This window comes from Ovis canadensis, chromosome 8 (genome assembly GCF_042477335.2).
Source record: "Ovis canadensis isolate MfBH-ARS-UI-01 breed Bighorn chromosome 8, ARS-UI_OviCan_v2, whole genome shotgun sequence".
In the NCBI taxonomy this organism is placed as follows: Eukaryota; Metazoa; Chordata; class Mammalia; order Artiodactyla; family Bovidae; genus Ovis; species Ovis canadensis.
Genome location: NC_091252.1, coordinates 59,488,368 through 59,506,892, shown reverse-complemented (window position 1 = coordinate 59,506,892; position 18,525 = coordinate 59,488,368). Strand labels below are relative to the sequence as shown.

Sequence of the window (18,525 nt, the reverse complement as noted above, 5' to 3'; positions counted from 1 at the left end):
TGACAGCAAATTACGAACCCCAAAGCACAATCATCCTGGGCCACTTTCTGAAGCAATAATTGATTTAAGATGGCTTGGTCTTCTCAGGTGGCGCTAGTGGTAAAGAATTTGACTGCCAATGCAGGAGACATAAGAGATGCAGGCTCAATCCCTGGGTCAGGAAGATCCCCTGGAGGAAGGCATGGCAACCCACTCCAGTATTCTCTCTTGCCTAGAGTATCCCATGGACAGAGGAGCCTGGCCGGCTACGGTCCATAGGGTCACAAAGAGTCAGACACGACTGAAGCGACTTAGCATGCAGCACATGCAACTGGTTTAAGAGGATTTAATCCCTGAAAACAGTGGAAACAGTGTCAGACTTTATTTTGGGGGGCTCCAAAATCACTGCAGATGGTGACTGCAGCCATGAAATTAAAAGACGCTTACTCCTTGGAAGAAAAGTTACGACCAACCTAGACAGCATATTGAAAAGCAGAGACATTACTTTGCCAACACTGGTCTGTCTAGTCAAGGCTATGGTTTTTCCAGTGGTCATGTATGGATGTGAGAGTTGGACTGTGAAGAAAGCTGAGCGCCGAAGAATTGATGCTTTTGAACTGTGGTGTTGGAGAAGACTCTTGAGAGTCCCTTGGACTGCAAGGAGATCCAACCAGTCCATTCTAAAGGAGATCAGCCCTGCGTGTTCTTTGGAAGGAATGATGCTAAAGCTGAAACTCCAGTCCTTTGGCCACCTCATGCGAAGAGTTGACTCATTGGAAAAGACTCTGATGCTGGGAGGGATTAGGGGCAGGAGGAAAAGGGGATGACAGAGGATGAGATGGCTGGATGGCATCACTGACTCGATGGACATGGGTTTGAGTGGACTCCGGGAGATGGTGATGGACAGGGAGGCCTGGCGTTCTGTGATTCATGGGGTCGCAAAGAGTCAGACACGACTGAGCGACTGAACTGAACTGAACTGAATAATCCCTGAGGCTATCGCTTTATTAAAGCACAGGCAAATAGCCCAAGATGATACTCAAAAGTTATGTAAAAATTACAGAACACTTTAAGGAGGTAGAGATACTTTCAATGTATCAAAGGGAAAAAATTAACACAAATGCTTGCTTAGAAAAGCTACATGGTAAAATTTTCATTAAATGATGAAGATATTGGGTAACTGAACTCTTCATTGTCTTGCATTTCTATAGAGCTTGCTCTATTCAATGCACAGTTGTGTGAGTTGACTCCCTTGGAATACATGACCAACATCTCCAGTGGAAAATTTAAATCAGCAATATTTTCACAAAACAGTGCTGTAAAGAACAAAGAGACTGGGCTTAGGGAGTCAGGAGAACCTGAGTTCTGATCCCAATTACAATATATCATTTATTGGTTGCATGTCCACAGGTAAGTTTTTAACCTCTCTGTGTCTTCATTTTCTCATCTGTAAATAGAAACAGTATTTACTTTGTAAGACTTTATAAATATTAGGAGGTATAATACATTCTGGGCATATAATATGCACTGAATAAAAATGACTTCTTTTACACTTCATAAAAATACCTTATTTTTTTTTCTATTCCTAGTACAAGCATATGCTAGCATTCTATTTATGCCAGAGCTGCTTTTGTATATTATCACTGACCTTCACAAAAACATTTAAGTTTAAAAATAATGTCAAAGATTTTTATTTCCAAAACAAAGACTATATATATGTATATATAATCAGAAATATGCAAATTCTACTACTGGGTAGTATATCACTAGAGTTCAGGTTTCTGCTTCCAGATTACTGTGTAGAAACATTGAAGGAAAATGGTACACTAGAGGAGCTAGATTTTTAGACTTATTTATGTATTATTTGTAAACAATTATTTAACTCAATAACACAGTGTTGATGCTATGTTTTTAAAGTCAAAATCTTGACGATAACTCTACATAAATAAGTCGTGAATGCAACAACAAAGGGTAATTATCACCTTCTGTTGGGAAAAAGGTATTATGAACTGATTTCCTTCTCACAATAAAAAAGCTGCACTGAACAAACCTAAACCAATCAATTTGTTGTATTTTCCAAAATACAATTCCCCCTGTGAAAACTATGTCTAACAGACTCAGGTTTAATCTTAACTTCTCAAGACACACAAAAGGAGGTGAAAATAACTGAAAAAAAAAAAAAAAAAAAAACTATGGAAAGGAAAGATCTTCCGTGACTTGAACTGTCAGATTCAAAAGTATAACCAGTCACATTAAGAAAGGTTCTCTAGTGCATTCACTTCCTGTCACAAATAATACTTCCACTTGAGCAGAAGAGAATGACGGGGGAAAAAAAACAAATAGAAACATTAATTTGAACTATTTTTATATTAGTTCCACTTCAAATAATGTGAAGAAGATATAAAAATATTTTACTACTTGAAAGTTATGACTTTAGGAATCCAGGACCCTTCGGTCATTGTCCATGGCAGTGAGCATTATTGTTAGTTTCTTTATCTGGGCCTACAGAAGCCATCTGAAATACTCATATGAATCACCAAGGAAATGTCAGTTCTTGATGGTGAGTTTAGTTCTCACCTAAAATTTTCATGTTTCTCTAAAAAAGTATTAGGTACCCCAGCCCAGCTCCAAATCGAAACTTCTTAAAGTGGTCTGCATAGCTTCACTGTTGGTGTGGCTGTTTCTCGTTTCTGTTTTTAAACTCTCTTAACACTGACTCCCCTCTCCAACCCTACCTCGGATGACTTTCTCAATACACTTCTGCTCCTATATTCAGGGCAAAACTTCCATGGCTCCTCTCCCTGTTTTATGTCGTCTGCTTCCCTGAGACACCTGCCATCCTCCCATTCTTACAGTAAACAGAAAAGGACAAAGTCTCAGTCTCTCTCTCTCACACACACACTATTATATACCTAACTGGTAGGACAACACAGTTCTTCACTTTATAAATCCCACTTCAGCTGCCCCAGCACACAGTTCTTCCTCAACTTCTGACATTTATAGTGAAGTCCAAGCAAACACATCACTTCCTACTTTCATTATATATCTTTTCACAAAGAGATTCCTTTCCATCTCACCAACCGACTATTAATAAGTTGGGGGCAGATGAAATATTTTTTAAGTCTTGTTGTATTTTTAAGTGAAGTATGGTTGATTTGAAACGTTGTACTAGTTTCAGGTGTACAGCAAAGTGATTCATTTATATTTATATATATATATATTTTGTTTTTTCAGATTCTTTTCCTTTATAGGCTATTACAAAACATTGAGAAAATATTTATCTTTATATCCCTGTCTTCACCAAAATACCTGTACATATATACCTAATCAATGCTGCTTTTTGATTAGCAGGTCAATTCTGTGATACAGAATGGATAAGAGAATAGTATGTATAGTCAAAGGGATAGAGAACTGTCAGCATTAGAGGGATGTGGGAGGTAGCAGAAATGAGGGGACAAGAGCATGGGAAAGCCAGATGGAATTTACCTTTGCTACAGTGGGCAACAGGAAGCCATTCTTGGTGATGATTTAAAAACAAACAACGAAAAAAGCAAACTAGTAGGTTAAGGTTCTCAAGGCCTGAAACAGGTCGCTGAATTTATGCCAGAGAGAGTCAAGATGCCTACAATAGAAACTATCAAGGAGCAGGAGGTTTGGAGGAAGAAAGTGACGTGGCCCTACCTCAAGTCACTCAGGTGACCATTAGTTAACCGCCAAGATGACTGAGTGAAGCAGAGGCCTGGCCCTGAAGAAGGCAGATTTATTAAGGACATTTGTGACTCCACCAAGAATGAGGAGAATTCAAAAGAACAGATATGTCTTCACTTTTTTCTCCCATTTTCCATATTTGCATTGATTTAAATTGCCAACATCCGCTGGATCACGGAAAAAGCAAGAGAGTTCCAGAAAAACATCTATTTCTGCTTTATTGCCTATGCCAAAGCCTTTGACTGTGTGGATCAGAATAAACTGTGGACAATTCTGAAAGAGATGGGAATACCAGACCACCTGACTTCCCTCTTGAGAAACCTATATGCAGGTCAGGAAGCAACAGTTAGAACTGGACATGGAACAACAGACTGGTTCCAAATAGGAAAAGGAGTACGTCAAGGCTGTATATTGTCACCCTGCTTATTTAACTTCTATGCAGAGTACATCCTGAGAAATGCTGGGCTGGAAGAAGCACAAGCCGGAATCAAGATTGCCAGGAGAAATATCAATAACCTCAGATATGCAGATGACACCACGCTTATGGCAGAAAGTGAAGAGGAGCTAAAAAGCCTTTTGATGAAAGTGAAAGTGGAGAGTGAAAAAGTTGGCGTAAAGCTCAACATTCAGAAAACAAAGATCATGGCATCTGGTCCCATCACTTCATGGGAAATAGATGGGGAAACAGTGGAAACGGTGTCAGACTTTATTTTGGGGGGCTCCAAAATCACTGCAGACTGCAGCCATGAAATTAAAAGACGCTTCCTCCTTGGAAGAAAAGTTATGACCAACCTAGATAGTATATTCAAAAGCAGAGACATTACTTTGCCGACTAAGGTCCCTCTAGTCAAGGCTATGGTTTTTCCAGTGGTCTTGTATGGATGTGAGAGTTGGACTGTGAAGAAACCTCAGTGCCAAAGAATTGATGCTTTTGAACTGTGGTGTTGGAGAAGACTCTTAAGAGTCCCCTGGACTGCAAGGAGATCCAACCAGTCCATTCTGAAGATCAGCCCTGGAATTTCTTTGGAAGGAATGATGCTGAAGCTGAAACTCCAGTACTTTGGCCACCTCATGCGAAGAGCTGACCCATTGGAAAAGACTCTGATGCTGGGAGGGATTGGGGGCAGGAGGAGAAGGGGACGACAGAGGATGAGATGGCTGGATGGCATCACGGACTCGATGGACACGAGTCTGAGTGAACTCCGGGAGCTGGTGATGGACAGGGAGGCCTGGCATGCTGCGATTCATGGGGTCACAAAGAGTCGGACACGACTGAGCTACTGAACTGAACTGAACTGAAAGGCTTTTGAAAATCCTCAACAGACTCAAGATTTTACTCATTATGGATAAGAAGCCCTGTGAGGGCACAGGAGTCTAAATTCTTTTAATAGGATAAAGAGAATGGAATAATTCATCACTGGTAGTAACTTACTCCACTAATACAGTGTCTACCTTTTCCTTGCATGGCCCCATGTCACTCCAGAAAACTCCACTTTGTAACATCTCATGACCTATATCATATGCATGTTGCCTTATTTCATTCATCCTTTTGCTAAACCATAACCACCCTGAGAACATATCTCTGCTTATTTTCACTGTCACTGCTTTCGACATCATCCAATTACCCTTGTGCTATGCAACCAACCTACTCATCCTGAAACTTAGAAAACATCTGTTCCTTCTCTGCAATTCTGCTCTAGTTCCTTCTGTGGCTAAAATCAGCCCTGAGTCATCAAAATTCCTCCAAGATACACTGATCTTGAAAAACATTAAAATGCTTTAATTCCAGCTATGCTCACAAAGCATACTCAACTTTGAGTAAGAAAATGAGAAACTGTTTTTCACTTTATTTAGCAAAACTGTCACACCTGGTGGGAAAAAATCTTGCAAAGGAGGTACTTTTTCTTTCTGAGCTAATCAAAGCACACAAAATGCTCAGGTGATTTGTTTATATACCTGATTTCTTCCCAGCTGGTTAGTAAAGAAATAGATTTCTAGAGACTATTTCAAATTAATAACCGCATACTTTCACCCAAATCTCTTGGATATTAAGAAGTAATAAAGACGAAATAAAAGGCATTTACTACAAAAGAAAAACAACAAGGGGGGTGAGCCTCTCTAAAGTCTTTTTAAAAAACCACAGCTGAGGAGAAATACATGACACAATGAACTCCAAAACAGACGCTTTGGGAATAAAAAGGAAAATACTCCACAACTAGATCAGAAGATATTGTAATTAGAAGCCTTTTAATATCTTAGCAATTCACAAATGTTCTCAATACAGCTTTTACTATTTACAACTAATGAGCATAAACACTTAACAATGACTAAATAAGTAGCAGAGGTAAGATTGTAACTTTGTGCCCTTTATACTCCCATCTCTTTAAAGTAAATAAACCACAATGATTCCATCTTGATCCTTGTGGTAGAATCCTATTTCCTCTGGTCAAGTCATTTAGTCTAATCTGGGTCTTAACTGGTATTATACCAATTACAGGGATAATTCTGACCAGCTGTACAAGCAAAACTCAGAAGGGTTTCAAGAAATATAATACTATACCATATATAATGCAACATAAAGAGTAATTACTAAACAGCATCCACTAAAATAATACTCCATAGGACACAATATAATATAAACTATCTGTTGTCTTCTATGTCTTCCTGATCCATAAAACTGAAAATGTTAAAAGTACCTATACTTTACAGGCTGTCTGAGAATTAATTGGAATAGTGTCTGACACTTGGTGCTCAATAAATGTTGGTTATGATTTTCATTTGCTTGACAACAGTACTAACTGAACTAATTGTTTATGCTTTTGGTTTTAAACAAATATATTACCCTGTTTTCCTTCTCCGTTTTAGAAAGTTTTCAAATACTGACAAAGCATTTAAAAAAAATTAGATATTCAAAGAGAGAAACATGGTTGTAACATTTGATAAAATGCAAAAAAAAAAAAAAAGAAAAAAGATACATTAGAGGTACATTTAATTTAAATATTCTTCTTATACTATTTGTTTTTCAAAGTTTCAGCCTTCTTTGGCTAAAAAAATGTTTCACACAAAATGAATTTTCCACTAGACAACCACTTTTATTAGTTAAAACCTATAAAGTCAAATCTGATTCTAAAACATTGCAATCTATTGAGAAGAAATTTTGGATAGCCAAATAATCTAAAATGTCATTTTATGTGTCTATCTACAAAGATTCTAGATTGATTAATTTTTTTTAAAGATATATGATGTGTGTTCTATATTGTGAACATACAACAGAACAGTATCACAGTGTTGTTCTGATATTGTGACTATTATCAGACTTGAAGCTTAGTATAAAATGATTAAAAGTACTTTAGTATTAGAAAGAACATATTACTTCAGTAGATGAGATATTACTCATGAAGCTATTTCCTTGTAGCACTGTTACGATCTGGTGACACTGTTGAAAGAATCCAAATGGTATCTTGTATTTGCAACGTTAAATTTGTAATAGCTTCTCCAAACCTTACATTTAATTTAGAATAGTTTGTGAATTTTCTGAACTACAAGCTTGTCATTTTTACTTACTGGCAAATAATTCTAAAAAGCAAATGAAATCTGGAGATGTGAAGAAAACAAATATGTAGCTCACTATTTAGAAAAAACTATTTAAAAAGATACTTAGATTTATTTGACTGTATTTTTAAATAGCTGTTTAAGACAAAGAAAATCCTCCTACCCACACCTTATAATATCTACTTCCAACAAAATATCATTTACTACAGTAATTTCAAATTCCTGAAGGTGCTCAAGGTAGTAACTTTAATAGTGCTGACTACAAATCATTGGCAACATTAATGGATTTGTATTATCTAGACTCAAAGCTTCATAGTTTGTTACTTGAAGAGTCAACGAAGAGAACACCAATCTGGAGTGTTCCTAACTGCCTGAATCATGGCCATGTAACTCTTGAAATGGTCTTTATTGCTACCTCTGCCTTGGCAGGCGGGGAGAGAAGGTTACTAAGCTTTATTAGGCAAAGGACAAGTAAATATGCCTTCCCAATTGGCTACTTACTGGAGAAATTCTTTTTCTCTTTTTGTGGGAAGAAAATGAAATATATAACTTCCAGAAATCTAGCATATAATCTAGATCAGAAACCATGGCATTTGTCAGAAATATGACCTCAACAATAGTCACTTTAGATACAATCTTTTATTTACATGGTTATCAGTGCCTTTGAAATTCTTTTTAGAAGTAAAATATTCGTAAGGAAAAAACCCAACAGGTTAAGAAACACTGTGTTATTTCCTTTCACCAAAATAGGATGTCTGCTGCATTATGAATACCTAAATACATGATACCATTTTCTTTTCTGAGAACATTTCAAAATTCAAAAAAAAAAAAAAGGCTTAGTCTTTTTCTCTCTAAACCACATTTACAATAAGAGTCACATTGATATGATAAATCTGGTTTTCAAAAAGAAAAACTAGAATATGCTAAAATGATTTCTAATATTTTTCTATAAAGTGTCTAACTCAAGAGAGATTGAAAATAACTGGAATTTATAGCTAAGAAAAATGCTAACTTTCTTAGCTGGAAAATAACTTGAGGACTATTTTTAAAATGTTCTCAGAATAATGTATTCATGAAATCTACATTTCAAATAAAGCTACTATATTAATAATAATTTACAACCACAATCTTAAATTAGAAAATTAATTTATATTGCTTCAAAGACATCCCAACTCAAGAAAAACAGAGATCAGAAAATAAAGTTTTAAGGCAGTAAATATATAGAACCAGAATTAGAACCACAGTTTTAAATACTCTGATGAACTTCATGGTAAATACTTTGTAAAAAAACAAACAAAAAAAATTACACAACAACCAAAAAAACACACAAGTTTAAAGACACAGAGAAGAAATTAGTCGTTGCCACAGGCAGTGGATAAGGGTGGGAAAAATAGATGAAAGCCCTTAAAAGGTACAAACCTCCAGTTATAAGGGAGATAAGTTCTGGGGATGTAATCTAACAGCGTGGTCGGTCAGTTCAGCTACTCAGCTGTGTCCAGCTCTTTGCAACCCTATGGACTATAGCATGCCAGGCTTCCCTGTCCATCACAGCATGGTGACTATAGCTAATAATGTGTATGCATGCGTTCTAAGTAGCATCAGTTGTGTCCAACTCTGTGACCCTATGGACTGTAGCCTGCCAAGCTCCTCTGTCCATGCGATTCTCTAGGCAAAAATACTGGAGTGGCTTGCCATGTCCTTCTCCAGGGGATCTTCCCAACCCAGGGATTGAACCTATCTCTCTTAATTCTCCTGCACTGGCAGGCAGATTCTTTACCACCATCACCACCTGGAAGCCCACAGTTAATAATACCATATTGTATACTGGAAACTTACACCATATTGTATATTACTTGAAAGTTGCTAAGAGTATAGGCTTCCCAGGTGGCTCAGTGGTGAAGAATCCACCTGCCAATGTAGGAGACATAGGAGATACGAGTTTGATCCCTGGATTATGAAGATCTCCTGGAGAAGGAAACGGCAACCCACTCCAATATTCTTGCCTGAGAAATCCCACAGAGGAGGCTGGCAGGCTAGTCCATGGGGTCACAATAGAGTCGGACACAACTGAGCGACTAAATATACATACACAAGGTGATGTATATTAAGTAGACTGACTGTAATGATTGTTTGCCATGTACACAATATTAGATCATTACGTTGCATATCTGAAAATAATATGTTACATATCAACTCTACCTTAGTAATAATAAAAAAAATATTTGGCTTTCTAGGCATTCTTCAATAATACTGTTAACAAATATTTATTTAGTGCTTTTACATCTTAGGCACTAGGTTAACTGTTGACAGTATAGAAGTACACAAGACACAGTCTAGCCCTATGGAATTCAAATTCTTATAGGTAAGTTTTTTAAGGACATGAAGGTAAGAATACTGAAACTAAGACAGGTATGACTATAGGCCTGAAGTGTTACTCAATTCTGGCAATAACATAGCCATACGGGCCTTGGTAAAAATGGCAGGAAAACTATTGCTATTGAATACATTTTGGAAACCTAAGTCTGCAATTTCTATATGACTTGTTGGTAACAATGCATGACTTTAAACGTCCGGAAAGTTATAATACAGGCTCATAGAGAGCCCTGCAAGGGCCCTGAAGCACTCTGGTAACAAGTATACAAGATAAAATGCTGTCAGTGACTTAATAGCTATTGCACAGAAGCAGACAGACTTTTGGCTTTTACAACAGTTTGTGGGGTGTTTTTTTTTTTTTTAAAGCTTCTTTCACTTTTTGAATCTGCTTTCAGCAAAGAAATATTCATGCCTGCTCTGATTACTGCAGTATGAGACATTGAAAATTTACCTCTCTGCTCACAGTACTACAGAAAACTTATTCATTGAATATGGCACACAAATCTACAAATCTAGATACGCTTCCACTGCTTTCTCTCAATTTCTCACTCATCTGTTTCTGTTTGTTAATCTAGGAGGATCTTAATTTCTTTATCTTCAAAATACATGAAATCATTTGAAAGACAGAGTAGGTGTGGAAGGTTCTTTTTTGTTCTTGAGAATTAGGATTCTGTTGAAACAGAAAGAAGCTTTGCTTGGCTCCATAAAACACCTTAACTCCACTCTCAATAATCTTTCCCTATGCTCTTTTCCTCCCTCTCCCCAGCAACCATGATGTCCCCTCCGAAGCCAGGCCAAGGGCTAGCATCAACTCAGGAGCAGGTAAGCTTCCTCCACTCTCCCGTACTGCATCAACGTGACAGATGGCAGAATTAGCTGGACAAGTCCTACCTCGCAGCAGTGCTGGTGAGTCGTGACCCATTTTCCAAGGAGAGAAGTTAACTGAGTGTGCTGAGACCCACATTTAAAAACTAAGTCAACAGAAAAATAAACAGAACAGAATGGAAAATACAGTGGTTACATCACACTTCTTTTGGAACTTTGGTTTACATTGTGTGTATATAAATGCGTGTATGTGTATGTGTACTGGAACTCAGTGAAAAGTACAGTCCTACAGGTTCACAGTGATAAGTATGGAAGCCACTAAACCAGAATACTCAGTTCTACAGCCTGTATCTTTATCTGATGTAATACTTTAGCTACCTTATAGACTGAAAAGTATCAATATTAACTAATTCCCTTCAGTAAAATACATTGATCTAACAAAGCTAGTGGAAATGATGGAGTTCCAGTTGAGCTATTTCAAAGCCTAAAAGATGATGCTATGAAAGTGTTCCATTCAGTATGCCAGCAAATTTGGAAAACTCAGCAGTGGTCACAGGACTGGAAAATGTCAGTTTTCATTCTAATCCCAAAGAAAGGCAATGCTAAAAAATGTTCAAACTACTGCACACAACTGCACTCATCTCACACACTAGCAAAGTAATGCTTAAAATTCTCCAAGCTAGGCATCAGCAGTATGTGAACTGTGAACTTCCAGATGCTCAAGCTGGATTTAGAAAAGGCAGAGGAACCAAAGATTAAACTGCCAACATCTGCTGGATCACAGAAAATGAAAGAGAATTCCAGAAAAATATCTACTTCTGCTTCACTGACTATGCTAAAGCCTTCGACTGTGTGGATCACAAAACTGTGGAAAATTCTTCAAGAGATGGGAATACCAGACCACCTGACCTACCTCCTGAGAAATCTGTATGCAAGTCAAGAAGCAACAGTTAGAACGGGACAACAGACTGGTTCCAAACTGAGCAAGGAGTACGTCAAGGCTGTATACTGTCACCTTGCTTATTTAAATTATATGCAGAGCACATCATGCGAAATGCAGGACTGGATGAAGTACAAGCTAGAATCAAGATTGCCAGGAGAAATATCAATAAGCTCAGATATGCAGATGACACCACCCTTATAGCAGGAAGTGAACAGAACTAAAGAACCTCTTGATAAAAGTGAAAGAGGAAAGTGAAAAAGTTGGCTTAAAATTCAACATTTAAAAAATGAAGATCATGGCATCTGGTCCTATCACTTCATGGCACATAGATGGGGAAACAATGGAAACAGTAACAGATTTTATTGTCTTGGGCTCCAAAATCACTGCAGATGGTGACTGCAGCCATGAAATTAAAAGATGCTTGCTTCTTGGAAGAAAAGCTATGACAAACCTAGATAGTATATTAAAAAGCAGAGACTTGACTCTACCGACAAAGATCTGCATAGTTAAAGCTATGGTTTTTCCAGCAGTCATGTTTTGGATGTGAGAACTGGACCATAAGGAAAGGTGAGCGCTGAAGAACTGATGCTTTTGAATTGTGGTGTTGGAGAAGACTCTTGAGAGTCCCTTTGACTGCAAGGAGATCAAACCAGTCCATCCTAAAGAAAATCAGTCCTGAATATTCAGTGGAAGGACTGATGCTGAAGCTGAAACTCCAATACTTTGGCTACCTGATGGGAAGATCTGACTCAGTGGAAAAGACCCTGATGCTGGGAATGATTGAAGGCAGGAGGAGAAGGGGACGACAGAGGATGAAATAGTTGGATGGCATCACTGACTCGATGGACCTGAGTCTGAACAAGTTCTAGGAGTTGGTGATGGACATGGAAGCCTGGCATGCTGCCATCCATGGGGTCACAAAGAGTCAGACATGACTAAGTGACTGAACTGATTGATCTAATGAGCCACACATTTTTTAAAACACCATCAGTCAGTGAACAGACAGAATCAATCTTCTTAGCTTTTTCAGTATTCTCTAAGAGAGACCCCATCTCTTTTGCAGTCTTTTCTGTACCTACTGCATATGCATACGGATGCAAACCAATCCTATATTTCCTGGGCTGTAAAGAGGCTTTTAAAAATTGAAGCTCAGAAAGCTCAGAGTATGAGACTGTGACTAACGGCACCCAGTTCCTCGGCAGAGATGGAACTGGGCATGAGGCAGAGAATAACTCAGCTGCACTGATTATAAAATAGCTGCTTCAGAATAATGTTTACATTCCTTACTTTTCACATACGCCTGCTGCATGGAATTCATAGTTAAAATACAGAAGACATCTTTTCGCTGTTCTGTGGTGTCAAAGTGGAAACTGTACATGACTCAGCCTCACAGCTTCACACGCTTCTTGGGCTGACAGGACTGCAAGAGGCAACTGATATCAAGCCTGGAGGGGAGGGACAGCCCTGTTGCCTTGAGACTCTCCATAACAACCATTAAGTTGATTAAAAGTGATGCTGACAGGCTTCAATCTTTCTTTGTTTTATGGATTCTGGCTGCTAAGTGGAGCCTCCAGGACTAGAACCCTATGAGAATAGCACTGAGATTTTTATCAGACTATAAAATGCTTTAGAAAACAACACTGAATAACAGGTGTAAAATGTAAACTATAATTTAACCTTGACCATGTCTATAAAAATAAACTATGGATAATAGGATTATATACACACTGAACTAAGACAAAGGTATTATGCAAAGACATATAGAAATAACCACCCCAAAAAGTTTCTGACAACCTGAAAGCATATGAATAGGAATTAAGTAAAATTTTACTTTAATCAAAATGTTTCTTTTGAATTTCAAAGACTGAATATAAAGATATAATGAAATCTATTTCTTTCTTAAGAAAACCCTAAGTCACACATAACCCAGTACATTTAGAAACTTATCTTAATCACACACAACCCAGTACATTTAGAAACTTATCTTAATCTCAATGATGGTGACAGAAGTTAGTATTGGATGAAGGTGAAATGTGCTTCATTCACAGCACTCAACAGTACCTGTGGATATGTGAGACAATTCTTTTCTTACACTGTATTACAACTCACTATAAGATGATCAGTGTTTTATTTGGTTTATCATATTTTAGGATAAAATAAGAGCATAATCATGCGTGTTTAAAATCAAGTTCTTCGGATGACAAATTTCCCATGAAAACTTAAGGACTGAGCTTCTTTGAAAAAAGAACCTTCCAATGACTTACAGAAGATGTTAGGAGATACAAAAGGCAAAGTTGGAATAACTTCCTCTAAAAATAATGAAACCTGAAAGTAGCATATAGATGTACTGGTCTAAAACTATCATGAAGTTCCATGTTTGTACACATCTGTATCTAGGGTGTGAAGGAGGGAGGGAGGGAGAGAAAGATGGTTGTAACAATTCATATTATACACTAATAGTACATACATCTATTGTCACCCTATAGCAAATTTCTGAACTCATTTAATATTTGTCCAAATATCTATCACCCTTTTTGTGTTTTTTTCTTTCTGATCTTTATAAATTGGAGCTCCTTTTTAGAAATACAACAGTGAAATGTGTCTTTAACAAATGTAACCTCTAACACCAAGCCACTAACATTTAGTCTTGTGATGTTAATGAAATGAGAATTCCTTTTCTTAAATATTCAAATGAACAAACTCCTATGTTGATTTATAAAATTTCAACCAATATTCTCTTAAGCAAAGCCATTTCCATTTATTAAAGGTTATATCTGACATCTATGCCATATAATATAGTATATATTAGTTTAAAGAGAGAAAAATACTGGTACTTCATGACCAGAAGAAGTCAGATGCAAGGCAAGGGGCAGAGAAAGAAATTTCTAGGCTAATCTCAAGCATTTCAACTATGATTTTTTTAACTGTTTTCCAATTAACGTGTAAGCATTCTAATTAGATAGGATCTATATAGCATTTTCATAAGAACTACAGGAATTATAAAAGAACCTCAATAATTAATGAGGATAAGAAATCCTTTCATAGCATATGAAAGAAACCTTTCCCATGGAAACATCAAAGGAAAAACATGCCCTAAAATAATGGACTTTTTTCTATTGAGTTGATTATCCAGGCATAAAGGGTTGACAAAGGATTGACCTCTGTCACTGGGCTTGATAGAAATGGCCTGAATAAAGAAAATGATATATTAATAGATGAGGTGAGTGATGGAGGAATCACCCTCATACATACACTTATGCTTTTGAGATAATATGTAACATGTAACAGACACATACCCACAAATTCTACCCTTCCTTAAATGTATCAAATATATCTCTCACTTTTTCATTATTTCAGTTCCAATAAGGGGAAAGAGGATTTTCCAAATCAGTGGATAGGAAAAAAAGTTGGGCTTTTACAAATGTTTCTGCTGAAACTTATCAGGATTCCTGGCTTTACTGTAGAATTTGGTGAACAGGATAGTGAGGGAGGCTTGTGAAGAGACTCTTGCCAGCTCCACTTGTGTTCCAGGGATGTTAAAAATAGGAAAAAAAAGAAAGTACCTGAATTCCTGTCATTACTTAGGGAATCAGAAACATTCAAGAGGGTTCACAACTTAAGACCTTAACATGGACTTTTGAGTGTCTTAAATTAAGGAAGGTATTTAAAGAAATGCTGATGCTATGGTAGCTAAATAAGGTATTTAATTTAATAATGTCAATAATGTGACTAACCTCCTCAGTATTATATACCTTGTATGTCCTATTCAGGCTCAATATAAAACCTTTGTTTTTCAAAGCATAAAAATATGTCATATACACAAGGGGAAAGGACTTTGAAAAGAAAAAACTTGGAGGATTTACACTACCTGATTTCATGACTTATTTTAAAGCCACGAAAATCAAGACTGTGTTATTAGTGAAGGCATATAGTACAGACACATGGGGATTCCCTTGTAGCTCAGCTGGTAAAGAATCTGCCTGCAATGCAGGAAAGGCTGGTTTGATTCCTGGATCAGGAAGATCCCCTGGAGGAGGGTTAGGCTACCCACTCCAGTGTTCTTGGGCTTTCCTGGTGGCTCAGATAGTAAAGAATCCACCTTCAATGCAGGAGACCTGGATTTAATCCCTGGGTTGGGAAGATCCCCTGGAGGAGGGCATGGCAACCCACTCCAGTATTCTGGCCTGAATTCCGTGGACAGAGGAGCCTGGTGGGCTACAGTCCATGGGGTCACAAAGAGCTGAACATGACTGATAAAGCACAGTATAGACACATAGGTCAATGGAACAGAATAAAGAGTTCTGAAATAGAGATTTACACACACACATATGGTGAACTGATTTTCAACTGAGATGCAAAGACACTTCAGTGGTGGAAAGGATAGTCTTTTTAACAAATGGTTTTAGAACAACTGGATATTCTCGTGCCAAAAAGGGTTGGGGTATAGGAAGGACAATATTCCTCTTTACCTTGAACTTTGCATCACATACAAAAATTATTTCAATTAGATAATAAACCTAAATGTAAAACCCAGAACTATAAACATTCCAGAACGATACACAGAAGAAAAATCTTTCTGCCTCTGGGCTAGGCAAACATTTCTTAGATCAATACTAAAAGCAGGAGCCATGAAAAAAGAGTAATAAACTGAATTCTATCAATATTAAGAATTTTTGCTCTTTGAGGATCCTGTTAAGAGAAATCCCATATCTGATAAAAGACTTACATTCAGAAGATACAAAGAATGCTCAAAACTCAACAGTTTAAGAAAACAAACAAAAACAAAAAATGGCAAGTTTTTGAACACATACCTCACTAGAGATGTATAAATGGCAAATAATACATGAGAAGATGCTCAATATTATTAGTCATTACAGAAGAGCAAATTAAAACTACAGCGAAATACTATATACCTACAAGAATGCCTAAACTCAAAGACTGACCATACCAAATGTTGATGATGAAATGGAGGAACTGGCACTCATCCTGATGGTGGGAATATAGTTTGATAGTTTCTTAAAAAGTTAAAACACACAGCTACCATTTAACTCAGGCTTCCCTCATGGCTCAGTTGGTAAAGAATCTGCCTGTAGCGCAGGAGACCCCGGTTTGATTCCTGGGTCAGGAAGATCTGCTGGAGAAGAGATAGGCTATCCACTCCAGTATTCTTGGGGTTCCCTTACGGCTCAGCTGGTAAAGAATTTGCAGGTAGACCTGGGTTCCATCCCTGGGTTGGGAAGATCCCCTGGAGAAGGGAAAGGCTACCCACTCCAGTATTCTGGCCTAGAGAATTCTATGGACTGTATAGGGCTCGCAAAGAGTCAGACACGACTGAGCCACTTTCACCATTTAACTCAATCATTTTGGTGTTAGGTATTTACCCAAGAGAAATTAAAATATATGTCCATACAGAGACTGGTATACAAATGTTCACAGCAGCTTTATTTATAGCAGCCAAAAAGTAGAAACAACCCAAATGTCCCTCAATATGTAAAAGGATAGAGAAACTGTGCTAAAACCATATAATGAAATATTACTCAGCAATAAAAAGGAATGAACTACTGAAGTGTAACAACATGGGTGAATCTCAAAATAATAACTGAACCAAAGAAGCCAAAAGAAAGAAATACAGTATGATTCCATTTAGATAAAATTCTGGCAAGTGCAAATTAATCCACAGTGATTAGATCAGTGGTCACCTGGGAACTGGAGGAGAAAAAGGAAGGGGAAGAGGTGGGGGAATTCAATGGGGCACAAAGACACTTTTAAGGTTGATGGATATGTCATTTGTCTTGATTGTGGTGATGGTTTCACAAGGGTAAGTATAACTGGATGTCAAACTGTACAGTTTAAATATGTATATTTTCTTACATGTCTATTATACCCCAATAAAGCTGTCAAAAAAATTCTACTGGGAAATAGGGTAATGAAGCTCTAAATTGCATTTTTCTTAGCTAATCACCAAATTGTACTGGTCAAATTTATTATGGGCAAGATTATTAAACTAACTGATTTACTGAAAAGCTGAAGTACTATTTCAGCAGAGATATGTAAAAGTAAACAAAATTAATAATTCACACTCCCCAATTTTTGTGATAGTTACTTGAAGGATTTTAGTGGGTTCTAGATGAACGAACTGTACCTAGGAAAAAATGTTAGAAAGTGAACAATCATACCTTGATTTGTGCAAAGGGTCTTTCATAACCTCCAACATAGAGAAGGCCAATGTTCTGAGGAAGCAACCTACAAATGAAAAGAAAAACATCATTTATAAAATATCCTTCCTTAAATATAAGGTTGCATAATTATCAAAATTTGCATAATAGATACTTAATATGAAAAAATTAATATCTATGCAACTATTCTTGTCTTTTGCATGATGGAACAGTAACCAGCAAAGGAATAATTCTTATACTTCAGAAAATGGTGGGTAAACATTGAAAACGGCAATTTAAATGTAAAACAATCCAACAAAATAGTAATTCCAGCAAAATCACTCCATAGAAGAGAATTAAGCAATGCATTGATTTTAAAAATCTATGAGTTCAATTCAAAAAACACTCTTTGTCTTTCTATACCATTCACTACGGAGATAATATTAATACAAACCTAAATAGTTCACTCCCAAAATCTAACAGGAAAAGCAGACACACAAACAATTAACTACAACAGAAGGTAGTCTCTGATAAATGCTATTGCAGAGGTATTTATCGTTGCAAAATAGTGGAGTGAGAGGTACTTGCGATGGAGGGAGCTGGAGAAGCCTGAATAGATGGAATTAAGCCTTAACTCTGATAAGTGGGTAAAGCAAAGGGAAAATTTTATAAACTAAATTCTGAGAATGCAGAAGATTTGAGATAAAAAGGAAACAAGTATGGCTCAAGAAAGGGATAAGTTAGCTGGAGATGAAAACCCAAAGAAAGCTTAAAATGGGCCATGAAGAATGTCAGACTTCATAAGCAATATTTATTTTTTTATACAAACAATACGTGCACATAAAAGTGAAAAGCCATCTAGAGGGTGGGGATAAACTGGCTACCTTTCCTGCATCCTTCCTTCCTATTTAAAGAGGTCTACCATTCTTGACTTCTAGGGGCTTCCCTGGTGGCTCAGCAGAAAAGAATCTGCCTGCAATGTAGGAGATG

At 37.1% G+C, this 18,525-nt stretch overlaps 1 protein-coding gene across 1 annotated transcript in view; it reads right to left on the bottom strand.

Annotated features, from left to right (window-relative positions):
• Positions 1 to 18,525, bottom strand: part of RNGTT (RNA guanylyltransferase and 5'-phosphatase) — a 237,060-nt gene that overhangs the window by 28,500 nt on the left and 190,035 nt on the right. The window contains exon 14 of the mRNA XM_069598310.1: positions 17,557 to 17,623. Coding sequence (XP_069454411.1) covers positions 17,557 to 17,623 — 67 coding nt within the window. The remainder of the gene's footprint in view (positions 1 to 17,556; positions 17,624 to 18,525) is intronic.